The sequence below is a fragment of the Idiotropiscis lumnitzeri genome, chromosome 7, assembly GCF_059441095.1.
Source record: "Idiotropiscis lumnitzeri isolate Australia: NSW breed Sydney's pygmy pipehorse chromosome 7, RoL_Ilum_1.0, whole genome shotgun sequence".
In the NCBI taxonomy this organism is placed as follows: Eukaryota; Metazoa; Chordata; class Actinopteri; order Syngnathiformes; family Syngnathidae; genus Idiotropiscis; species Idiotropiscis lumnitzeri.
In genome coordinates this window covers 11,337,598-11,363,686 of record NC_142397.1, presented here as the reverse complement: position 1 = coordinate 11,363,686, position 26,089 = coordinate 11,337,598, and the positions used below count along the sequence as shown (strand labels likewise).

General features: G+C 40.4%; 1 protein-coding gene across 5 annotated transcripts in view; it reads left to right on the top strand.

Moving 5' to 3' along the window:
• dscamb (Down syndrome cell adhesion molecule b) overlaps nt 1-26,089 on the top strand; it is a 99,068-nt gene that overhangs the window by 63,379 nt on the left and 9,600 nt on the right. For 3 of the 5 annotated variants that reach the window (XM_088300373.1, XM_088300371.1, XM_088300375.1), the window contains 22 exons: nt 424-702; nt 784-1,059; nt 2,221-2,517; nt 3,174-3,446; nt 5,980-6,258; nt 6,593-6,712; nt 9,432-9,611; nt 15,790-15,986; nt 16,166-16,262; nt 16,871-16,999; nt 17,225-17,392; nt 18,347-18,417; nt 19,324-19,567; nt 21,561-21,707; nt 22,306-22,461; nt 22,736-22,875; nt 23,009-23,162; nt 23,253-23,370; nt 24,305-24,471; nt 24,686-24,784; nt 25,354-25,542; nt 25,639-25,929. In XM_088300373.1, the coding sequence (XP_088156499.1) occupies nt 424-702; nt 784-1,059; nt 2,221-2,517; nt 3,174-3,446; nt 5,980-6,258; nt 6,593-6,712; nt 9,432-9,611; nt 15,790-15,986; nt 16,166-16,262; nt 16,871-16,999; nt 17,225-17,392; nt 18,347-18,417; nt 19,324-19,567; nt 21,561-21,707; nt 22,306-22,461; nt 22,736-22,875; nt 23,009-23,162; nt 23,253-23,370; nt 24,305-24,471; nt 24,686-24,784; nt 25,354-25,542; nt 25,639-25,929 (4,071 nt within the window). The remainder of the gene's footprint in view (nt 1-423; nt 703-783; nt 1,060-2,220; nt 2,518-3,173; nt 3,447-5,979; nt 6,259-6,592; nt 6,713-9,431; nt 9,612-15,789; nt 15,987-16,165; nt 16,263-16,870; nt 17,000-17,224; nt 17,393-18,346; nt 18,418-19,323; nt 19,568-21,560; nt 21,708-22,305; nt 22,462-22,735; nt 22,876-23,008; nt 23,163-23,252; nt 23,371-24,304; nt 24,472-24,685; nt 24,785-25,353; nt 25,543-25,638; nt 25,930-26,089) is intronic. The other 2 variants (XM_088300374.1, XM_088300372.1) reach the window with 1 other exon arrangement.

The window sequence follows — 26,089 nt, the reverse complement described above, 5'->3', positions numbered from 1 at the left end:
TACATTCTCTATTCTCCATCCTTTCTTCCTCCCATGTCGCACTACCAAGTCGTGAGAAAATCAGCTTGTAGTTTTGTTGTAATCCTGCTAACTGATAAGGGGACAAAGCAAGGCTTGTGAAAAAACAAAAAACAAAAAAAACCAAAGTGTCCTTGGCCTAATATGCAAGATTTGTGTGTGCTACAAGTGAAGCTTAAGCGCAATATGACTGTATTGCTGTGCTCTGCATCGCGACTCAGAAAGGCTCCAGTCCATGGTGCTTTCTTTCAGTTGGTTGTCACATTCCTTATCATCCTCACCTGACAATTTCTATACTTTTAAGTACTGAATCTTCACGCACAGAATCACAACTGGAGTCTACATTCAAGTGCCTATCGACATTCATAACTGATTAACACAAACACCAAACGCCTCTGTTTCCAGACCCCACCAATGCCGAGCCAGGCATCTTGGATGGCTTTGACCACCGGGATGTGATGAATAATCATCGGGTGGAGCTGCCCTGCAAGGCGTCCGGCTACCCGTTCCCCAAGTACCGCTGGCTCAAAGACAACAGCCCACTGGAGCCCGATAGTCGCTTCCGCCAGACTATCACGGGTCTACTGATAGAGAGCACGCAGCCAAGCGACTCTGGGACATATGTTTGCGAAGTTTGGAACAGCTACGGCAACGCCGAGGTCATGGGCCACCTGCATGTCAGACGTGAGGCATTTTCATTCTTTTTAATTTGTGTTGAGCAAAACGTTTATTGTAGTTTACTGTAAACCTCCTTTGTATCCTCAGAACCCTTGAAGGCAATGGTCAGCCCTCGGAAAGTGAAAGGCAGCGTGGGTAGCAAGGTGTCCCTGTCCTGTAGCGTGAGCGGCTCTGACGAGTACGAGTTGTCATGGTACCGTAACGGAGAGATCATCTACCCCGGCAACAACGTCCGTTTCACCGGTCTCAATCGGGAGAATCTCATCATGGAAGGAATGTCGAAGAGTGACGGCGGGGCCTATCAGTGCTTTGCCAGGAAGGGCAAAATGTCTGCTCAGGACTTTGTGCAAGTCATCCTTGAAGGTAACAGAGCAATAAGCATTTGTCTTCATGCACACAAGTGCAATGCAGCACAGAAAAAAAAAATCCAAGGTTTACAAATTAAGGGCATCCTGCTGTGAGTTTGGTATAGAAACACATTTTCTAGACTTTGAAGAGAAGGAACCAACATATTATTTTCTTTGATTTGAGCTTTATTGTGACATTGTCACATTGGTTATTATTATTACATTATTATAATTATAATTATTAATAACATTATTGTTGAAACAATGCAGCGTGGTGCACTAGTGTTTTGCCCGTCAGCCTCTCATTCGGATGTTCTGGATCAAATTTACGCTCATGTCCTCCTATGTGGAGTTTGTATGTTCACACTGTGTTTGCGTGGGTTTTCTCCAAGTATTCCAGTTTGTCCCCAAGACATGCACAATGCAGTAATTACAGACTCAAAATTTTAAATTTTCGTTTGAATACCTTGCGATTGACTAGCGACCATTGCAGGGTGTACCCCACCTCTCACCCAAATTCAGCAACCCATTTCAGGGACCGGTGGACAAAACGGGTCATGCTGTGGTTGCGTGAATTTCAGATAGGTGTTATTCCTTGAGTTGTCTTTTAGCCTGTTTTTCTGTATTAGTGATGAGTTAAATGTGAAATTTGATATCTCGCTCTCTGTATCAATCAAGGTGAAAGAAGAGCTCTCAATAGGTTCCTAAAGTCAAAGATTGTCAGATGACTGTTTCTTCAAATATTTAATTCTTAAAATTCAAAGCAAATTTTAAAGAGTGTCGAATCATGTATGCCTAAGGAAGCTGGGATCAAAGATAAAGATAATAATTTCTATCCGTGCGTAGTTGTTTTCATCCAATTAGTGATTACCCTCCCACCAATGTGACACCATTTAGAAATGCTGTTGTTTTGCCTAATTGTACCTGCAGTGTAATTTCTATAAGACAAAAGAAAATCCTCACCGTATGCTCGATGGTAAATGTTACCACGTTATAAAATAACAAATGAACAAAATATTGAAGCGTTTCTACGAGCGAGAGTAACAGGCGTTGATTATTTCCATGCACCCAGTGAGAATGATTGTACCCTGGTGATTGTCCCCTGCAAATAATGCGAAGCCTGCCTCCATGTTTTATTCATCAGCACATACCCATTTTGCCTTGTCGTCCTGCACAGATGGGACGCCAAAGATCCTCTCCTCCTTCAGCGAAAAGGTGGTGAACCCGAACGAGCCCGTCTTCCTGGTGTGCAACGTCAAGGGCACGCCGCCGCCCCGGTGCATGTGGTCTCTGGACGACGACCCGGTCATCAAAGACAGCCACCATCACCTGGGACACTACGAGACCTACGAGGGCCATGTGGTCAGCCAGCTGAACGTGACGCACACGCAGGTGCAGGACGGCGGCGTGTACCGGTGCACGTGCAGCAACTCGGCCGGCCTCGTGTACCACCAGGCTCGAATAAACGTAAGAGGTGCTTGTCAAATCAGCTCCTCCAAGAACAACAATACACATACCTGTCTGTCTTTCTGTATAACTGTCTGTCTGCCTGAATGCTGCACACGTCTGAATGTTGTGCGAGGATTGTAAATTTTGTTACTTTGTATTGGATGCAACCTATTTTTTTTTTTTTTTTTTAGTCCAACTTTTGTTCATGAATTGTAGTTGAATGTATCTGTGGTTTGCCTTTGTGTGTGTCTTTCTTTACAAGTACGGCCAATTCTACAGTTTAAGATCAGATACTCCACTTTAAGCGACACAGAAGGCATCATTGTTTTGGCGAGCACCAAAAGCAGCGTTAGATGAATCATTATGAAATTTTTATTTCAAGTCTCCCCTCAGATGTTGAATGCTTTAATCAGCATGTCATTCTGCTGCCTTCTGCTAGGACGAAAAAAATTGAGAGCTAAGTAAAACAAACGTGAATAATTCAACAAGATGATGATGGCATGGACCACATGTGAAGCTGTTTCTTTGTTTTATTAGCACTTGACATTGTTGTTTAATATCCTGTAAATTAACTGTTTTGTGCACACATCACTGCGGCAAGCGTCACAGCTCTTGCAGCCTAACACCATGACTAATAAATGTCCTCATAAGGAGTTCTCTCTGAACCATTCTCATTCTCAGGCCGTGCCAGCATCCGTTCGATGAAAAACGTCACCGCCATCGCAGGACGGGATGCCTTCATTCACTGCCGTGTGATTGGCTATCCTTACTATTCCATCAAGTGGTACAAGAACTCAGCATTGTTGCCATTCAACCACCGACAGCGGGCCTTCGAAAACAACGGCACACTCAGGCTCACCAATGTGCAGCAGGGAGACGCCGGAGAGTATAATTGCAAAGTGATGGTTCAACCCAACAAGATGGACTCCCAAAGTGTCCACCTTCGTGTGAGAGGCAAGTACATTTTACCGTTACGTCCAAAGTTCCTCCACCTATCCATTTTTAACACAAGTTACTGAGTCACATACAAAGGGACAATATTTTAATTTGTTTGCTTAAGAAAAAAGAAAAGCTCATTGTTCTTTTTCATGGTCAATTAGCAACCACATAACATAGAACTATACCGCCAAATAGTGGCCTGGCATGCATACTACAAGATTTGGCATTTGCCGATCCCTCTGTCCTATGCTGAAACAAATGCAAAGTAAAGATTGTCCATGTTCATTTTTAGCAAGACTTCTCCTCAAGAAGGTCACGGGCATGCTGGAACCAATCCCAGCCGTCTACGGGCACACCCTGAACTGGTTGCCAGCCAATCACAGGGCACACATAGACAAACAATCATCTGCTCTCACAATCACACCTAGGGACAATTTTACAGTGTCCAATCAACCTACCATGCATGTTTTTGGAATGTGGGAGGAAACCGGACTACCCGGACAGAACTCACGCAGGCACGGGGAGAACAAGCAAACCCCACACAGGAAGGCTGGAGCCGGGATCGAACGCTTAACTCTTCACTGTGAGGCCATCGTGCTAACCAGTCGACTACTGTGCCTTTAGCATGACTAGTGTCATTAAAATATGTACCCCGTAACCTCCAACGTGCATCACAGAGAAATACTAAAACAAATAAGTTTAACATTTCATATTTATCTCAGGCTAAAAAATGAGCCTACCTGCTTCTCCTCAGTTCATCATGCCAGCTAATGAAGACGGTATCTGTGCTAATGATATCACAGAGCTGATCTGCGCCGAGATCTTCCAAGCTGTAATTGGAAAGACGAAGGAGGGCTTCCCCATTATGCTCCATTTCCTTCCGTCTGATCAGTACGCGAGGATGCCACTGCCGCATTACACTTTGTCATGAAGCGAGGGGAACAGAGGGGGAGAAAGAAGAGTGAGAACGCAAGAGAGGCCGATGATACAAAACAACGCTTCCCAGCGGTGCCATGCTGAGCGAATGCATTTGTTAATTTCAACCCGCTCGTGCTTAAAATACGCGGCGGTCTTTGGGGATACTGGGAGTCCATTATCTCCACTTTGTTGAGAATTAAATAAGCAGCTAAAGTGCCGCTTATTTTCACAGTTATTTGATCTCACTGGACACTCAACCGCAGATGACTTGTGTGATCGCTGATGGCTTCCAAGAGACAAGTTGAATATCGTTCATTGCATAATTCTGGCTTATTATTACGTTGGCGGGTTGCCTTTCTACCTTTGATTTCATGTGCTATTCTTGTCATTGTTGATCAATGTTCGCACCACCCACATAGACTGTGGGATATATTAATTATGCTCCAGATTGTGCCTCCTTAATCACTGTAATCATTTCAATATGCAGGCCATTTGGCAACATATATTATGAAGGCAAAATGTGTAAGGTGATGATTGGTAGGTCGTTACATGGTCCGAAATTGGGGTGTTGTATGAGTCCATTTCTGCCCCTAATTTACAAATGTACCCCACAAGGCTGAAAGAAAGATAAATATTTCCTTGAACAGCATAACAGTTTGTTCAATTCTATGTCGAAACTGGGAAAGCAATGTTCTGTAGAATCTGTAGGATTTTCATGGACTTCTATTTGGCTCCAGTAATTGGACAATGGTAGTCTTTTCATGATTTTGCTCTAATGTTTTTAAGCATCAACATTAGCTGCCAAAGATGCCCATGTCCGACTCCTAATACTGTCTCCATCGTGTTTGACACATGATGTGGTATGCTTTGGATTTGTGTTTGTTGTATTGTTTCCCACCATTCTGTTGCACTTTAACTTCATCCGTCTGGAACTTTTTTTCTGGCAAAGGCTCATCTATCTGATTTTCCTGTTCCGGATTTTACAATTTGACCTTTTTGCACCTTGTTGTAAAACATGTATTTGCATTGATGGAGGAATATCCTGGGTTTAGATTCAAATGTTGCTCATTTCTACCTTCTAGAGGACATTCTTCATGTTGTAATTATAACAACTACTGAGTTACAATGTATAAAAAAATTTTTAAGTCTTATGTGCGTGGAAGCGCTTGAATGAAAGGTCAATGTTATTAATTGCTTTATTTGAATTCTAATATGATGGCGTATAAAGGCAAAATCTGACCATCTTCTTAAACTTCTGTCTGCAAAGGCTGTGCCTTTCAGTGTCCCGCAAACCTTAGGCTGCTGCATTTTAAGACCCTGTAGGAAGATACTGTAATAGGTGGCTAAGGAGGTTGGTCCAAGTTCCTTGATGTCATCTTTTGCAGGTTTTTGTGTCGTCTTCTGGCCAAAGACGCAATGTTCCAAGTTGTGAATGAAAAATAATTTTCACACAATTCTTTGCTTTTCAGGTTCTTTATGTTCCTTCAATGACCTTTTCTGAAGCATCATAGTTGGAAAATTACACGGTCATTGAACTTAAACAAGAAAACTCTTACAACATCTGGAATTAGTTCTAATTTTACATTATCTCCTTTTGTGTATCTCTTTGCTCCCACTCCTGTGTCATTAGTCCCTCCCTACATTCAGCCTTTTGAGTTTCAGCGATTCACCATCGGGCAGCGTGTCTTCATCCCCTGCGTGGTCATGTCAGGCGACCGGCCTCTGGACATCACCTGGCAAAAAGATGGACGGCCTATCCCGACTAGCTTGGGCGTGACTGTGGATAACATCGATTTTACCAGTTCACTGAGAATCTCCAACCTGACACCTGACCACAACGGCAACTATACGTGCATTGCCCGCAATGAAGCGGCCGCTGTGGAGCACCAGAGTCAGCTCATTGTTCGAGGTGAGGCCAGAGGCAATTTTGTTCTTGGGGGCAGTGCACCACCAGATATCATTGTGTTACTCTAAAATGTGCGAATAATATGTCCTATATTCAATAAAGAACAGGATTCTTGTGCTTAAATATTATTCATATGTCCCCTTTCCACTAAACTCGGCTCACCATGACCGCATTGCCTAGACAAGGTCTTATAAGATATTTTTTCTAGTATCTGGTCAACCGAGGAAGATGCTGAGCCTAACCCCGATTCTATGTTTTATTTTTTTAATTTTTCCATTTTAAATGTTTCATCGTTTTTTTTAACCTTTTATTCATATGAACTGTTGTGTGTGTACAGTTCCTCCTCAGTTTGTGGTTCAACCTGAGGACCAAGATGGGATCTATGGGAAAACTGTCACTCTCAACTGCTCAGCTGAAGGATACCCACCACCGACCATTGTATGGGAGCACTCCAAAGGTACAATACAAGACATAAAAGTATACCTTCACCTCAGATACTTGTCCGTAAACACAGCTGATTCATCGGTGGGGATTTTTATTTGTTTAGTTTTTTTTGTTTTTTTTTTTTACAGATGAGTAGGTTCAGTTGTGTTTAGTTGGGTGGTGCACATGAGTGAGTGCATTTATACACATGGAGTGCTTGCGGCATAGTCATGCATGCACAAGCGCACACATCCATCTGTTCAGCTAACATGGCCTTGCAAGGTCGCGCCCCGAATCCTGAGAGCATTATCGCAGAGAAAGACCCCATTATAGAAAAACAGACGACACATCCGGGTCCAGAAGAACAATAGGGCAGCCTGGCGTACAGACAGGAAGGCAGCAGGTGAGTTCAGCCACTTGAGCAGAGAACATGAAGAGAGGTCCCAGGTGTTTGCTACCTCATCCATATAACCAGGGATGAAAGCTTCATCAACAGAAAGGCAGCAACCAATGGGGATTCGTGCAAGCGCGCGCGTGTGTGTGTGACCATGTGCAAGTGTTTGTGTGTGTACGTGTGGGTTGTTTGTTTGCTTGCATGTGTGCACATATACTTGGTCCTATGATCAAAAGAATGAAATGTCTGTTTTTCAACCTTTGATGGGATTCGTGTTTATGTGTGTGCGTGAGAGAGAGAGAGAGACAGGCAGGCATCATGCCTGATTAACACCATCTGACCATCTAAGATTTGTGGCCTTTATCACAGATTTTCAAAGAGTACTTGGTACATTGTATTAGTCAGAGTAATGGCGAATTATGTTTTTACTCAATATTGATATTAATTTAATTTCATTAAGTTTGTATATCCAGTAAAAATGCACTGAACAATTATATGAACATTAAAACACTTTAAGGTGAAAATGTATATTGTCGTTCTGTTTATGTTTAAGAGAAATGGATATCGCAAAATTTTATGGGACTCTTTTTTTCGTATTGCTCACATGACAGTGGATCCCAATTTTTGTAACTGATTTCATTCATGTTAGAATGCGGTTTGTTCAGGGAATGGCAGTCTGGCTTCCTTTATTCACCAACCTAAGTAGCTGAGGGCTAGATGAATGTCTGTGGGAAATATGAAAGTGTAAGTAAAGGTCAGCAGCTATTAGCATAACAACCGGCTGTGATTGGATATGCAAAACCCATAATTCAAGGAGAAACACATCTCCATGCCTTTGCGCTCAGAGCAAGGGGAACAGAAAAAGAGTCACCGCTACTTGACCCTGTATGCTCTCCTGGCCACCAGACTGCCTTTTAATTAAAAACAAAACACAGCGAACTGAATGGTCTATGCTAACTTCAAGCGGCATTTTTTTTTCACATATGACTCTGTTCAAATACATTTTACTGTGAATGAGCTCGGTGAAATGTATGTTAGTGTTCATGGGGACTGTTATTGTTTACGACATTTTCATGACTTTTCTTCACACGCATATAGTGGATTATGACATTTAATGTCAGCAAGACTCCAGAACATTGTTGTCATCAACTATATTTGTTCTCAAGACAAATCCGTGTTGTTGTTTCTGATAAAAGACATTGCATCATTTTGAAGTCGTTAACATTTCCATTATCTTATATACAAACAATAAATCCCGGGAGTTGTCCACTCACATATGCATAATAATCCTTGTCTAAATACAGTCAATCTGACTGGTAAAGCCTCACGATGAGACTCTGGCTCCGCCACCAATCTGTCGCCTTGTTCAACATGAGCATTACGTTCGCTCTGATTGCATCACATCGGTAGCTCAGCTCTCGACATTGCGCTCGGCAGCTGCTGGCCGGTTTAAGGATTTAGAGCCAGTGTTAAGAAACATGTTTACAATCCTCCCAAAATCTGACTGGCTTTGTCGTCAAATCTGTAAACACATGTGCTCAAATGAAAGCACACACGATGGACATCGTGATCATCCAGGTCTGGGTCATGCCAATTTGTGACAACATGGGCGTATCCATTCACTGGACACTTCATTCCGTATGTAAATGCACCCTCTAATAAAAGCCAATACAAAATCTGTGATAAATTAATTTCTTTTTGCATGAGCACCTTGTGACGATGTCATATTCTCCTTGAGCAAGATACTCAACCCCGAGTTCTCCTCATGTCACGTCGTCAATAGGTGAATGTGACATCAGTGTGAAGTGCTTTACGTACCTTAATTGGTGGAAAAGTGCAATACAAGTGAAAGACCATAACAATAGAAAGGTATTTATTGCATTGCATTTATTATTGCGGTTATAGCCTACTTTGTAGTTTTGCAGTTGTACCTACTGTTGAAAAAAAAATACAGCATGTGCTGTGAATTTATCCGGCCTACTTTGCCAGATTGCGTTATTCAGCGATGTCCCCCTCTAACTGACTATTTGAAATTAAATGTTGTAAAAAAATAAAATGGAAAAATATTGTTCAATAACCAATTTCACTTCGATATTTACATTTGTATTTTTTTTTAAATATTTATTTAAATTAATTACAATTTAAATAACAATTTAACTTAAAATGAAGATGGCATATTATTTTGTAATTAAAATAAATTGTTTTACATATTCTACTTCCACATCTGCAAATGACCTTGTCTATTGGTCCATTTTAGAACCAAATGTGTCCATTGAGCACAAAAGATTTCCCACCCTTGATGTACTGTATGTCATGACTGTATGTACTACACTAAATGGCGTCCCTTTCTATGCCACAGGTGCAGGCGTCCCTTTGTTTCAGCCCATCCTCCTGAACAGCGGCTCTCGCATCCAGCAGCTGAGTAATGGCTCTCTGCTAATCAAACACGTGCTGGAGGACGACAACGGCTTTTACCTGTGTAAGGTCAGCAACGATGTGGGCGCTGACGTCAGCAAGTCCATGTACCTCACTGTCAAAAGTAAGACTCCGTGCCTCGTCCATATCACATGATGTCCTTGCAGACAGCGTGTTGGTCCGTGTTGCAAAATATTTAAATAGGAGATGGGTCGTGGCTGAAATCTTTGACAGTTTTATAATAATATGACATTATGAGGACTATTAATTGTTTTGTCTTTACTTAAGGTTCACACTTTGGTCCCCACAAAATTTGAAAGACGCTCCTCAAGTGAAGTCATTGATAAGTAAACAAATAATTTCGAGCCTTGTAAATATGATGATGCTCAATCACATTTTAAGATGCAAACTGAATTTCGGGAGACTGAATAAGGATATTTATGTGGTTGTATTTAATATTTTTTACCTTGGTGACCCACTGGTGAGTGTGTTTGCCTCACAGTTTTGAAATGCATGGTTCGAGTCTTGGCTCTTCCAAAAACTTGCTCCAACTCAAATATGATCCTAATGACACACTGTGGAAAATGGATGGACGGAGATTGACATGTAAGAAACACTCAAGCCAAGAAACCTCGATGGTGAATGTCAAGAATTTTTGTGCTCATTTGTTAAAAACTAAAAAATGATCCAACATATCTTTCTTTCACTTCCGCTTTGGCATAATAACTTGATTCCACTAAATGAAAATAAACTAAATAGGATGTGAAAAATGTTGTAAAGCTACTCCTCCCCATCCCGTGTTAGTTCCAAAGATAATAATCTGTGAAGAAATCCCCTGCGAGAGAAATATTTGACTAATAATACCGCCTGGCATGTTATGGATATTCATGTGTCAGTGTAATTAAGCCTCACAGTGCACAAAGGTTCCGATCCGCCATGCTGCTTGTGCCTCAGCTGCAGGCACTTACACAAACATGCGCTTTGACTATCCATAGGCCACTTTCATGACTACAGCAGCCAGTTGCTATGCAGCAAGTGGACCTGTGCCTCTGACCCTGTTTCTTCCACTTTTCACCGCCCACTGAACAAACACTGGCAGCAACTGATTTGTGTGTGTGTGTGTGTGTGTGATTTATGCATTATAATTTTACTGTGTGATCAGTCCATGCACTCAACACTGATTGACCTATACAAGAAGTTTCCAAAGTGAGTTAAAAAAAATGATGCTAATTTTATTACCAACATTTTCTATGAACAAGAAGAAGCAACTCACCACAGCAAGTATCTCGTGTGATATAGTTGGTGCAGTTATTACACTGACGTGACCCACTTATTTTATACCCTTACCAAGTTTTCAACCTCACTTCCTGTGTCCAAAGTCAGCAGTGTTACTCACTGCAACATCCAGCTGCCACCAATGTTACAACTCTTCAAAATCCACAGCTACTCAGTGAGTGGGTTCCAAATTTTTATTCATTTTTTTTTAACTGTGTAACCAATTTTCCCCCCATTGGCTCCATGTTAGCTTACTTGTACTACTCAACTCGCATTGTGGACCAAAAGTATTGAGATATGCCTCCTAAAGAGCCCATGTCTTATATCTAACCAAAACATTGTACAATTGTATGCTTCCAAGTTTGTGGGAACAGTTTTACTGTGTACAAGTGCACAAAGCAAGGTATATAAAGACATGGTTTGTGGTGGAAGAATTTGAAACGCGACCCCAAACCCACCAAACTCCTCTCATTCGTCATTGGTGACCTCTGACGTCACAGTTTCTATTGGACAAATGGAGAAAATTACTGCATAATCCTGAAATGTGTAAACTACTATAGCTGCAAATGTAAAAATATAAAACAAAACGAAAAAACAACTCACCATAAGGTAGTGATCCGTGTGCTGATCAGCAGAAAATGGCGAAGACATTGATACATCACGATACATTAAGGTGATTCAAATTTTAAAAAATAGAATATCTTTGTTGAAATAATTAGTGTTCAATATGGGCAATGAGTTATTTTTTTATTCAAATTAGTAATTGATAAGGAGTTTTATTTATCGCCAAGACGTGTGTCTTATGAGTCATGTAGCACATGCAGCATACTCATAAAATGTGTGTGCGCGTGCGTTTGTGTGGGTGCTTTTGCGAATGTGGCATTCTGGCATCTCTCCCTCGTTTAAATCTGTCAATACATCAATTAGGGCTTGACTAGGTACTCAGGGGAAGAACGGTCTGCATATGTATCTGCTTTAGTTGCAAACTCCGGCTGCCTTTCCATCCACTATTTACACCAATGAGAGGAAGTTGAAAACAATAAACAAGACATTATTTCACAATTTTCCCTTGTTCTATTGCTGGCACCTGTTTAAAGTGGACGGATCCACTAAGACATTGTTTATTTGGCGCTCCCAAATCTTTGTTTAAGCACTTATTGCCAGTGACAAGACTAACAAAGTGTTTTGACTCTTAAGTGAATATGAGCGTGATACATGACGTGACTGTGTGCGTCGGTGCATGCAGAAGTGTTTTTCTCATAATTTTAAATGACGCAGTAAGTCATCCAAAGAGACAAAAGTATCATTGTGGTTGTGCAAGTAACATAACCATTTATGAAGCATAAAATGTCAGCTAGTAGTTAGCATGTCTGCATCACAGTGGATCGCTACTCAGATTCAAATCGCAGCTCAGGCCCCCTTATTGGAGTTTGCATGGTATCGCCATGCTTTGTTAGGCTCTAACTGAAGATTCAAAAGTGGGTGCGAGAAGCTTTTGTGTTTATTTGATTTTTAAAACGTCATTCGTAGAGGAAGTGAACATGTGTATATAACTTATTGCAAGTTAGTATTACGATAATAATTCACTCTCATTTTTACTTTATTATTAAAGATACATGTCACTGTAAGTTATTAACCAAGAGTTTGATAAAATAAATTTTATGGCTCAAGTCACCTGGGACAGGCTCCACTTTAACCTTAACTCTAAAGCAAGCTCTAGAGGAAATGGATGGAAATGTTTTGAATCAAATTCAGTCAAAATTCATTTGAACAATGAGTGCATCTCTTCTTCAAAAAGAATCAACCAGTTAATTATATTTTTGTATTTTTATTGTTAAAGGAAATCCTTGCTTAAGGTCCCTGGAATTAACCAGAAAAAAATACTCATCAAATTTAAAAAAAATAAGACTAAAATTAAGTTATTGATTAAAAAAAAAGGGTACTCAAAAAAAAAAAAAGAGATTTTGAGGTATGAACAAATACTAATTTCAGAATTTAACATTTGCATAAAAGTGTATGGTGTCCATGCATGACCTTCCTTCAGTTTTCTTTCACTGAGCAAACATACTCGTCAGTTTGAACTTGCTTTGCCAAGGCTTCAGGTTTAGATGGCAAAAATTGCCCCCTTTAAGAAGCAATAACGTTTAGATCACAGACTCTTTTAATAGGACTTACTTAAAATTCATAGTTGCTGTGCATAATAAATCAGCAATTTCATTCGCAGGGGTGTTGGAAGGGAGATGATGGTTTGGGGCACCAGGGAGGAAGAAGGAGGAGCTGCCAGTGAATAAGAGATGAGCTTTAAATGTCTCACATGCAAACACTCGCGCACGCACACACGCACTTAAACACACACCACACACACCCACGCGCACCCCCACACACACATATATATATCTATATATGTATATATCTATCTATATATATATATATATATATAATTACAATGTAATAGACCCATTCAGTCGAGGCTGTTGATATGAAATAAAATTGAATTGAATTATTTGCAAAAATTGATGCCTTTTAATTATTACTGATGCAGTATTTTCCAAAGTTTGTCCCAAATGTCCAGTAAACACTTAAAAATGACAGCTACCCTTTAAAATATCACTTATCCAATTTTGTCATTATTTTAATAACTTTATTTGGTTCCCTTTTTATGCACTTGTTCATTATTTGTTTTTATAAAAAAAAAAAATTGTGTCTGTTGACACTTAATAAACTGCTGAATTGATAAAAAGGGTACGTGGTTCCTTTTGCTTGCCAAACAGTGCCCAAATATTTATCCATTCCAGTATACCCATTTGCTAGTTGAATCATATGAGTGTGAACCATTATGAAATTGTCGAACAATAAGGCTCTTTTTTGTAAACACATTGTAAGACTTCACACTAAATACAGGAGTAGTGATTTTACTTAAAAATTAAACCACAAGTGGCACTCTACTTATATTTCTCCAAATAAGTCTATTTGCATTACAATCAAGTACTTTATTATTATCAATTAGTTAGACTTTATGAGGATACGCTTTCTCTGAATTGGTTTGGATTCACATTACTGTTTCTCAGTTGTGTAAACACTAATGTCGTCCCCAAAAACATTAATTTGTTGCTGAAGTCTTGATTCGTGCCTTTTCGCCTTTTCTCTTCATGCGCAGGCGTGTGCGCCTATCTTCATGCACGCATACACATGCGTATTCAAATGCGCGCGTGAGACACCAGCATGCCCAGCGGACCTGTCTGCTGTGTATGAATAATCAAAGCGGCCTCTCTCATCATTAAATCATGGCTGTCCTGGTGAGAGCCTGAGGAGGCACATGGAGCGAGGGAGCGGGAGGGATCATAGTTAGCGCTGCAGGGGTACATACTCTCTCGCCATCCTCCATCGTGTAGTGTGGCTGAGATGTGTCATGAGCACGAGTTGATCTGCTTGCCCACTCAGCCCCACAACACGGCCACTGCTCTCACAGACACACTCATACATTTGCACATGCTGTGTAACAATCAGGCACATGCAGACAGAAGCATTTACTCTGGAGGGCACGGACTTCAGATGTATAGGCCTATTCAGAATGTATGTTGAAGGATACATCCGGAAGGCAAGAACGCAAGTGACTACTGCTACCATGAAGAGAACCAAATGGCTACCGTGAAGAAAGTATTGCTGTTTAAAACTAGAGCTAAAGCTAAAGTGATGACAGGAATTCGTTTGGTGAGGTACCAGCAGAAACCCACCAAAGTTTTTTTTTTTTTATTTCCTTTTCTGCAAATCTAGATTGAGTGCTGCAGGGCATTGTTTGCGCCATTAATTCAAGGAACAGAAAAATCATGCTTAGTGACTTTTTCAACCGATAACAGGGATGTTGACCTTTTATAACCCGGACTGGATTGGCCATCTGGTATGTAGGGGAGATGACCAGTGGGCTGGCTTCTCTTGAGGCCGACGTGCCGAGATGCTATTATTAATTTTGCCTCAGTGCTTAATTAATCCAAATGCAGATTGCTTTGTGGACAATACGTTGTTGTCTAGTTTTGTCCTCCAAAATGATTTTGAGATTCAGATTCTATTCCTATCTCACCAATGCAGGACAGTTCAGACATATTTTTGCATAATTTTACCTGAGGTGTGACGACTATAATAAGAATAAGGACACTACACGTAATGTGCTCGGTGATACAGATGATCACATTCATGCGCTCCGCTTAGAGCTTCACAACTATTATGGTGTAATCCAATTCCGCAGCTTGACACGTTTGCCTGATCATTATAGCCCAAAATCACTCGACTAATCGGCCTCATGTGAGAAGTAGGAAAGATGGTGGGAAAATGAGTAAAAAGACTCTGAGCAGTCTGGGTGAGAGACATTAACAACAGATAACTCATTCTGCTGAATCACACATACACATGCACACACACGAGCACACAAACGAGCACACACAGACTAGATGTGTTGATAATGAGTCCGGTGTGTGGTTACAGCACTCCGCCAGAAAGGCTCCACGCTCAGACCGATGGGAGTTCAGTCAGGAGTCACGGCTTTCTTCTCCGTCTTGGCAGCTTCTTCCTCAAAAAGATGCACGTTACCGCTCACTGTCATCATCAAAGCAGGCGGAGAGAATTTAGACGAAGTTATATGCTCGCAGTATGTTGCAGAAAATACGAGTCCTTTTTTTTAATGCATTTACAAAAAATGAAACCCGAGCCGTTTAACAAACTGTGCCAAAACACAAACAAATACATAAAATGATTACAAGCAAAACAAAATCCCTATCATTGCTTTCCAGTAACAAGGTATGCAGCAGGAATGTGGTGGCCATTGGGAATTTCCGGAAAATATGTTAATTTTCCTGAACGGCCGATCTAAAAAGGAAAAATAATTTGATGATATGGACAAATCCGAGAATCAAAAACATGTAAAAGCAAATTACTGTCATTCAAAAGGATGATGTGACTCTATTCCTGTCATGGTCCAAGCCAGTTTCTTTCTTCTCACCGATTCATATTCCCTCTGTCTCTTCCACTTTTAGTCCCGGCCATGATCACGTCGTATCCCAACACTACCTTGGCCACACAGGGGGAGGAGAAGAAGATGAGCTGCATAGCACATGGAGAAAAGCCCATCATGGTGCGCTGGGACAAAGAAGAACGCATCATCAACCCTGAGACCAGCCGATACATAGTCACCGTCAAGGAGGTGGCCGACGAAGTCATCTCAACGCTGGTGGTGAGTGTTAGCGTGCCGAACCGTATTTTGCGTACTCCGTCTGCGACCTGGGTACCCTCCTGGCCTTCCACTTTCGTCCTCATTTATTAAAATAATCACCGTCTGTTGCCATCCATCTTAGTCCCTTTAAAGTGCTTCCGTCCCTGCATTTAACACTCACATGTGTGTTCTCTGCACAGATTATGCCTACTGTTCGCGAGGACTCTGGTTTCTTCTCCTGCCACGCCATTAACTCATTTGGAGAAGATCGAGGAATTATACAGCTTACTGTGCAAGGTAAAACATTTCAAAAGGGATTATTAAAAACAGTTCAGTTCACTTGCAAATGTTTTATACACACTGGCATTTAAAATTTTACATCTTTTTATGCTTTTATGAAAAATTCAGCTTGCTTGAAGCATTTCCAAAACGTCTGAAAATGCACTTCTTGGAATCCTTAAATGAGTATTTATTTTCCAGATTTTAAGCGTAATTATGCAGAGATAATGCTGCTTCATGATCACTCCTCTGATTATCCTTGTGCCTCAATTCAAGACAGTTGGATTGTCTATTCCTGAAATGAATTACTCCAGGCTTCTGATGGCCTAACACAGTCGCACACTTTGGGTGCTGTGGCATGCACTTGACAACCGATGAATAATGAATGTAGACAAATGTTATTTCTTGAGATATTTTCCTTGGAAAGAAAAAAAACTCATTTTTAATATACATAATGATATCCTATATATAATCAGTCATCATGCCCACCTACTCACCTGCTGTTTGTTATTTGAAGAGAAACAGTGATGCAGATAAAAATAATAGTTCTGTCTTTTCTTTTAGCCTTCTATGTTCAAAGCAAATGTTTTGTGATTGTATTTGCTTTATTCACACTTTCACTCCAGAGCCTCCTGATCCTCCTGAGGTGGAAATCCGGGAAGTCAAAGACAGGACCATTGCACTGCGCTGGACCATGGGCTTCGATGGAAATAGCCCCATTACGGGATATGACATAGAGTGCAAGAACAAATCAGGTAGTGATCATCTATTCAATCTTGAGCTGGTTGAATAATTTAAGAAAAAAAAAAAAAACTTAAATTAAGACGCTTCCAATTGGAATCGAGATGTATGAAGAATCTTTAACCAAACTGCTTGGAAGTACACCAACACGAAAATACATTGTGTTAAGCATCTTTTCATTTGCCTTCCGTTCACATGATGGCGGGATAACAATTCAGATTTTTGTGTTTTCCCTCTAGCTTCATGGCTATCAGCCCAAGTGACCAAAGATGTGTCACCACAGCTCAACCAGGCCACCATCATTGACCTCCACCCTTCTTCCACTTACAACATCCGCATGGTTGCCAAGAACATCATCGGCAACAGCAACCCGAGCAACGAACTCACCATCACTACAGATGAAGCTGGTTAGAGAGCGACTCACTCTTTTTTGTCATATCATGGCCTGAGGCATTTTTTCACTCATAATGCAATTTTTGACTCCCTTGTGTTTGTACTGCATGGTGCTGCATACAGCAACTTCAGCTTTACGCTTGTCACCTCTGATCAGCAGTGGTGCGTGTTGTAATAATGGCATTTACCATGACACATGGTCATAACAAAAGCCAGAAGAAATGCAATTACAGTCTGCGCGGAGCATCAGTTGTTACTTTTTTTCCAAAAAGGGAAAACTTTATGTCTCTGTTTGATTTGTGGCATTTGCAAGTCTGCAAAGAATTCAGTGATTAGTTGGGGCTTTGCGTCTAAGCAAATCATTATTTAAGGAAATGTGTCATGTTAAAGACAGTGTCCAAAACAGGCGTCTATTAGATGTGTGACATTTACAAGTAAGCTGGACAATGCACCTCCTATTAGCTGATGCGGAGCCTCTGTTGCAGCAGAGCCCACTATCATTTAACGCGCAGAGCACACGTGACACCATAAAAACACGTGAATACTCGTGAGTCAAAGTTTGTCATTGAATAAATATTTAGAATTCACCATCACATGCAGTTATACGGGGGCCTTTTATCTTACCCATCATTCGAGCGTGTTAGCCACCTCAATAAATGTTAATTTATTTACTACTTGTACTGATTCTCCCGTGAGCACATTAAATTAACTTAATGAGATAAAGCATGAAATTCAAAGTAAGTAAAGCATTTGTCACATTTAAATGTTAATATTGTTGTTTTTATTATGCCATTAAGCCGCAGGGCACGTTAAGTAAAGCAAGCACTCCATTCCATATTTTTTTTTTAACTCGACAGCACCCTCTAGTGAAGTTAAAGTGTAAACTAAATTGTCCTGGATGGCTGATAATCTGCCCCATTTAAAACTCAAGTGCCCGGTAATGTTGACGGATGGATTTCATTCCACAGCTCCTGACGGTCCTCCACAAGATGTCACTCTGGAGCCCACCTCCCCACAGAGCATCAAGGTTTCCTGGAAGGTACAGTGACAGTCAGTTCAGGGGTCCAAAGTCTGGCCCGGTGCAATTTTACACCTTGCTGCATGTTTTTTTTTTCCTCATTAAAATAAGAATAAGAACATGTTCAATCGTTGAGAAATACCATATTTTATATAATTTAAAAGTGTTTTTTTTGTTTGTTTTTTTGTTTGTTTTTTTACAAAAGTGGCTTGATACAAGATATAACGCTTTTTATTTTAAATTGCTGTTTTATGTTTATTGAAAAATCGGTCACCCATTTTGTGAATGAAAATAAGAAGTGGAAATACTGAGCGATAAAAAATACATGGATCACATTTGTACAAGCTTAAAAGTTGTATCTGTAGCTCTTCAAGCTTCATCACATGTTGCTTATTTGGTCTAAATTGAATGTTGCATTGTGTCGTTGGTACAAGAGATTCATTCATTGTATCAAATGGTTGAAGTGGTCACATGTTAACAGTGCACTAAATATTTTAGGATTGGCCTCGTGAATTAAAAAAACAAACAAACAGCCGATGCTTGAGTGCAGCCTTCCAGAAACTCATGAATGGAATAAGAAGAGCATCCATGTGAGAAGAATTCTGCCAAAGGGTTTTGACAATTGAAAGACTCTTGTAGTATCTTATCTGAAGCCAAGCAAGTAATTGTGATGCCTCAATTGAATCACTGAAACAACAAGAAATAATAGATTTAAAATAAATTTTAATACTTTTTTTTCTCATCGGGGGAAGTTCTGTTTTCTAGAAAAAGAAAAATACAAATGTCCCCTCACTGGCCTCAAAATGGAGAGGCTTGCTCAACATGATGAGACAGAATATAAGAACTGTATACAAATAGTTTTTTCCCTTCTTTATTTTATACTCAAAATTGCTCACATGGTGATGAATTATTTCTCGTCTCCGGCAGCCTCCCTACAAGCACTTGCAGAACGGCGTGATCCGAGGCTACCAGGTGGGCTACAGGGAGTACAGCCCCGGTGGAAGTCACCAGTTCACCATCATCAGCGTGGACACCACAGGAGACACGATGGAGAGCATTGTGCTGGACAACCTGAAGAAGTTCACACAGTACAGCGTGGTCGTCCAAGCGGCGAACCGGGCCGGGACTGGTCCGTCCTCGCAGCAGGTGGTCACCAAAACCTTGGAGGACGGTAAGCATGGGATGATCGTCATTCTGCCTAGTGTGTGTGTGTGTGGGGGGGGGGGTGGTTCGCGTGTGTGTTCATGTCCCAACACTTGGGTCCAAAACGGACCGTGATTTTTGATCATATGACTGTGGTCTTTGATGTTGTGTTTTCCTCTGCGGCTGTCACACCAACTACCACTGAGTGGAGCCGCCGGTTTTTAACCCCCTCACCGCGAGTCGGTTCTCTGAAGTCTTTGATCAGCTTTGTGTTTCCTCATCAAACAGAGGAACTCTTGTTGCAGTAATATTTTGGATTCTGTGGCTCCATTATAAATTACGCGGCCAAAAGTAAGACCGGAGACATGGTTTAATGAAAGGACTCGTGAAGCTAAACAAGGATGCCGCAAAGCTGAACGCAGGTGGAAAAAAAAAGACTCGCTGCAGCTCTCGGATCAAATCGTAAAAGCCTGTGGGCGCTGTTACCAAAGCAAGGAGAAAGAGTTCAAAAGGGAACATGCGTCCAGTCTTATTCAGGCTAATCGTCATAAACTACGTCTTCTATTTAAAACTATCGATTCTGCGCTTAAGCCCTATCAGTTGCACAGACTCGTCCCCTAAAACGTGCAGTAGATGTTTGCCGATTTTTATTGGCACGGTTGCGATAACGAGGGCTCTTTTTTTTTTTTTCAAAATTTGACCTCTCTGTCCACGTTCCTTGTTCCACAGTTTTGGATTCTTTAGAGGCGATTGTCCTTGTCATTTTTGGAGGATGATGGAGAATCCTCCTCAGGAACTTCTCTCGAGTATTGCCGACGGTTCTGGGCAACCTTAAGAAACCTTGTTGTCACTTAATTTTTTTTTTTAATTTCGACGAAAAGAAGACAGACGTTATGGTGTTGGGCCGCTGTGGCCCTTCTACTCTCAACACTGTTGACCTTGGCGCCACCGGGATCTTATGTAAAGCCATCAGCCTCAAACTTGGGTGTTATATTGACACTGATTTTAAATTGGATCAGCAAATCAGTGCTGTTGTTCAATCCAGCTTCTTTCATCTCAGGCAGCCTGCTAACGTGAAGCCCTGAAACACATTTTTATTCTTTGGCTTTGGACTCAACATGAGACTGTCGCTGTTCTGCTGTTTTTCTGGTATCTACTCTTTATGTGGATATGTGTTTTAATTTGTGTTCTAATTTTCTGCTAATCTATATTGCACCTTATGTAAAGTGCTTTGGAACAGCTCCAGATGTGAAATGCATTATATAAATAAAGTTGTTTTGCATTGTACTGTCAAAACACCCCAGAAAATTTAGTCAAATTGACCTAAGTAGTGGATCGGTCCAAAATTGGTTTATTTTTGACCCAATTGTTTTTAGAGTGTAGGATGTTTATTCTTATAATGTGTCATTGCTATTAGGTACAGTAGTGCATTGCAGTCTGGATTAATTTGACCACAACATGATAGCCAGTTCATTATACAGTTTTGTAAGATTTCTTCAGTGTATTAATTTATACAATGCTACCACCAAGTGGACTATTTGAGCACACCAGAAGTAGAGTGGAACCTCCATAGTCAATCACCATCCATTCTGTGACACTGGTTGACTTCCAACTAGTTCTACTTTCCCACAGAAAATAATGTAACAACTGACATTACCATCATGAAAATGTTAATTTATTGCTAGCTAATATTTTAACAATATGTAACTACTGTAAAATGTGATACTTCGGAAAACTGGAATTAATTTCTGTTGTCTGTCTAATATGTTCCCAAATTCCATTTCAAAATTCATTGTTCAAAGTCCATGTATGAATTTTGAGGCTTTTTTTTTTTTTTAATGGTTGGACTCCAAATTGTACCTCTTTGTGGCATTTCCGAGTTCCTCTGTAAACTTTCCAGAATAGTCATTATGTACAGTTGATTACATGGCCACCTAAACTGTGACAATTTTCCAAAACCATTTAATTTATTTTTGCGTACAAGCATACAGTAAAACTAATGCTTATGTTTCTTCTCTCAGTGCCATCTCGGCCTCCTGAAAATGTACTGGCTGTGGCCAAGTCTCCAGAGGTTATCTCCCTCTCCTGGATTCAGCTTCCCAGAGAGGCTCTCAATGGGAACCTGCAGGGCTACCGAGTCATCTACTGGGCAAACTTGCCGGATGGAGGTATTGCCATAGACATTTCTAGAATCAGAAAGTTGGTTGCTGTCGAGGCCTAAATGTAGTATTTTTTATGTTTGTTTGGCTTTATTTGGGAGGGGGGGGGAGTATTGCACTAGGGGGCACTATTGCATCATCATACTGTACCAGAATGCCCTGTAATGTTTTGGAAGTGTTTGTGCATTGTGCATTTAAACTTTGTCATGATTTTGAAATTGCATTATGGTTAATAATCAACAAAATTTTACCCATATCATATTTTCTTCCTAAGTATATTTTTTAATTCAAGATTAATTTGATAAAGCTGTAAAAATATGATATAAATATTATTAGATTATATTAAATAATTTATAACACGGATCAATCTTTCTCTGATTCTTTTGTGAAAGCACTATTTGAATATAAATGCATTGTAATTGAGAAGCTATGTAGCATATGTGATGTTGTTGTTTTTCTTTCTTTCTTTCTTTCTTTTTATCTCACTTAGTTGTTCCTGCTCTGTATTATTTACACCCACAAAGGCTTCTGTGTTGCATTCCTCATGATGACACATTAATGTGTATTATGCATATGGTTCTCATAAATTCATTTGCCCTTGTGTTAGAACTCGGTGAAATTAGAAACGTAACCACCAGTCAGCCATCTCTGGAACTGGATGGTCTGGAGAAGTACACTAACTACAGCATTCAGGTGTTAGCCTTCACTAATGCTGGAGATGGCGTACACAGTGAGCAAATCTACGTCCGGACCAAAGAAGATGGTAAGGGAAAACAAACCTATCTCATTTTCACGTTTCCATAGATTCAGTCTGCTCTGTAATTCCTAACATTACTTTCATAACAATATGTTACATTGATTTAATCTGCAACACCCATTTATTGAAATCCATTACAAAAAAGTGTGTCTGAAAAGTCTTACAGTTAGAAATACTCAGATTTAATAAAGTCACACTGTTTGTCATTGCAGTTGCTGCATCATACTTTCTTTTATTTTATTTTCTGAGTTTGAATGACTTGTACTTCTGTCCATCCCAGTTCCTGGTCCCCCTGCTGGCGTGAAGGCCGCTGCCTCCAGCGGCTCTGTGGTGTTTGTCTCCTGGCTGCCTCCTCTCAAGCTCAACGGCATCATTCGGAAATACATCGTCTTCTGCTCGAACCTGCATCCGATGGTAATAGTGTTTGTGTGCCACGGGACTCTCCTTTTTTTTTTTCCCCCCTTTCTTTTTTATTATGTCAACTTGCAAAGCAGTGTGACGAGACTGTGGCTCCACAGTGATACAGTAATCTCTTCTCATCTCCAATTTGCAGGTCATGAGTGAGTTTGAGGCCTCTCCCGACGCGTATTTCTACAGGATCACAAATTTGGTTCAGAATAGGCAGTACAGCATCTGGGTGGTGGCTGTGACTGCCGCTGGTCATGGCAACAACAGTGACAAGATCACAGTGGAACCTCTGGCCAAAGGTATGGCGGACCAAGTATAGGTGATCTTCCCTTTGCAGCCTTCTCTAGTATTCACATCCATTTGTTTCACTGCTTGTGTGTTGTATTTAGCTCCAGCCAGAATTTTAACCTTTAATGGTACAGTGACCACTCCTTGGATGAAGGACATTGTTCTGCCGTGCAAATCTGTCGGGGACCCTCCTCCCACGATCAAGTGGATCAAGGGAAAGTAAGTCGTGTGTCAGTAATTGTTACACCAAAATGTATATACGGTACGTTGAAGCGGTAGTCTTCATCATTGGTTCCGTTCCCCAACTTTTTTGATGTGTGTACCCTTTCACCGCTAACTAACATGTTGATGATGCACCAAAAGTAGAACGTAACACAAGTGATGATATTAATTAATGATATTAATTTAGATTAGTTTCCTTAGTCTTAACATTGAAGTCTTACACGTTGTCTTCTTTTTAACCTGAATGAAAAATATTAAATATGTTGCCTTCAAAATAAATAAGCAATCTTTTTTGTTGTGGCTGTCCAACACATTATTCGTCGTAACCCAAAATGGGACCTAGGTCAATTTTGTTGGGTCAGCGATTATAATAATAAGTGTTTGTAAGATGGTTTTTAGTGAGTGTCGAGTATGTACGCACTTTCTTGGCATCAGACTTTTAAATTTAAGTGTGATTTCACAAATTAGTTTCTATTGTGTTCTTGATGATGACATTATTTTGTACTGGGTAAATGCATGACAAAGTTTATAAACCATTAAAATAAAATTAAATACAAAACTTAATACATATCATACCATCATATCACATCAATGTTCTTTGAATCAAGAGGGTTTTTTTTTCCCCCGTTCACTTAAGACATTTGCATCCCATTTGTTCGTAGTCAGAGTTTCGGGAGAAAAAATTGTATAATTTATTATATCTTTTCAAATTACACGTGATTTGTATAGTAATTTGGGGATCTGCTGCCCCACAAAACAAAAACTGAACAGGTAGATTAGAACACAGTCAAAGTCTGTGAACTCAGGCACACCGTCGAAAAAATAAGTATAACGGAAACATTCATTTGTCCAAATGTGCAATGTAATGTAATAACTTACTTTGTTTTGGATAGTCATCTGTACAGTAGGTATCTAATCATTTTTCCTGCAGCACCAATGGGACTCCGACACCTGTCCTGGTGGATGGCCGACGGAGCGTCCACACCAATGGTAGCTTCATCATCCGCACGGTCAAAGCAGAGGATTCCGGCAACTACAGCTGTGTGGCCAGCAACAGCTGGGGCTCCGACGAGATCACGCTTAACTTGCAGGTTCAAGGCAAGTCATCATGCATTCATAATTAATTTAAAAAAAATACCCTTTATTATACTACTTTACTATAAAAAAAAGGAATAATAATCCATGTGGCGATACAACGGACCAAAATCCGAGCGTAGTTGAAGGCCATTATAATTGCATTGCAAGTATGCAGGAGTCCACGGTCCAAAATGTTACATCATGCACTGAAGTGTCGCTATCCTTCTATCCTCAGTGCCTCCTGATCAGCCACGTCTCACAGTGACCAAGACCACCACAACTTCAATCACGTTGTCATGGATACCAGGAGACAATGGCGGGAGCTCCATCAGAGGTGAGACATTCTAGCTTATTTCTCTACAAGCTATAGTGTAGATCCAGCGAGCACATGATAAAACTTTAAGCAGTGCATCTGCAGAGCCTAAAAGTGTCATTTTATTTGATTTTCCCAAATGAGGACTCTAATTATCTTTCCAAATGTCACTTTATCTTGACACTTGTTGTTTAAAAATGACATAAAATTCTGCAATGACGTGATAGACTCAATTGCTTTATTTTATTGTATTTTTTTTTTTTCAATCACTATAAAAGAAATGACTTACACATTTGATCAAAATAATGTAAAAATGTGATAGCTTATCTCTGTCCTTCCAAACCTGAATATGATTAGACATTTAAAGTTTCAGCAATATTAATAATTGCTTCCAAACAATTTGGAAGGAGTAACATTTTTTATATATATGTTTCAACTTTAATTACTAATCGAACCCACTTTGCGGGGAATCTTTTGGTATGGAAATGAATCTTTAAAATAACAGTATTATCATGATTGCTAAACAAATATATTGAAAAAGAGAACTGGAAAGTTTTTCATGGTATAATCAGTCATCTTTTCATCGGCAGGATACATCCTGCAGTACTCAGAGGACAACAGCGAGCAGTGGGGCAGTTTTCCCATCAGTCCCAGCGAGCGTTTGTATCGTCTGGAAAACCTAAAGTGTGGAACCTGGTATAAATTCACCCTGACGGCCCAGAACGCTGTTGGGCCCGGCCGAATTAGTGAGATAATCGAAGCTAAAACCCATGGGAAAGGTACGATGGGTAGATTGATTGATTGATGTTATGAATCATGCCAATTGAGTCAAAAAGCCAAGCTGCTGCTGGACCATCTGTGTGTCTACTCCTCAGAACCACAGTTTGCCAAAGAACATGAACTCTTCACCAGCATTAACTCCACCCGCGCCAGACTCAATCTGGTTGGCTGGAACAACGGCGGCTGCCCAATCATCTCCTTCATACTCGAGTACAAAGCCGTGGACTCGGCCACCTGGACCACAGCTCAGCGCACGTCGCTGACCAAGAGCTACATCCTGTACGACCTCCAGGAGGCCACCTGGTACGACTTGCAAATGAAGGTCATCAACAGTGCTGGCTCAGCAGAAAAGAAGCTCACCTTTGCCACTCTCACTGCAGATGGAAGTGAGTTTGATTTATTTCTATTAGGGCCGTAATTTTTTTTTTTAAATCATTGCAGTAAAAAAAAAATTATATTCTTACTTGCAAGAATGTGATTTTGATTTGTTTTAATGTATTGCTATCAACACTTTAATCCAATAATGAATTCCATGACGCAACTTTA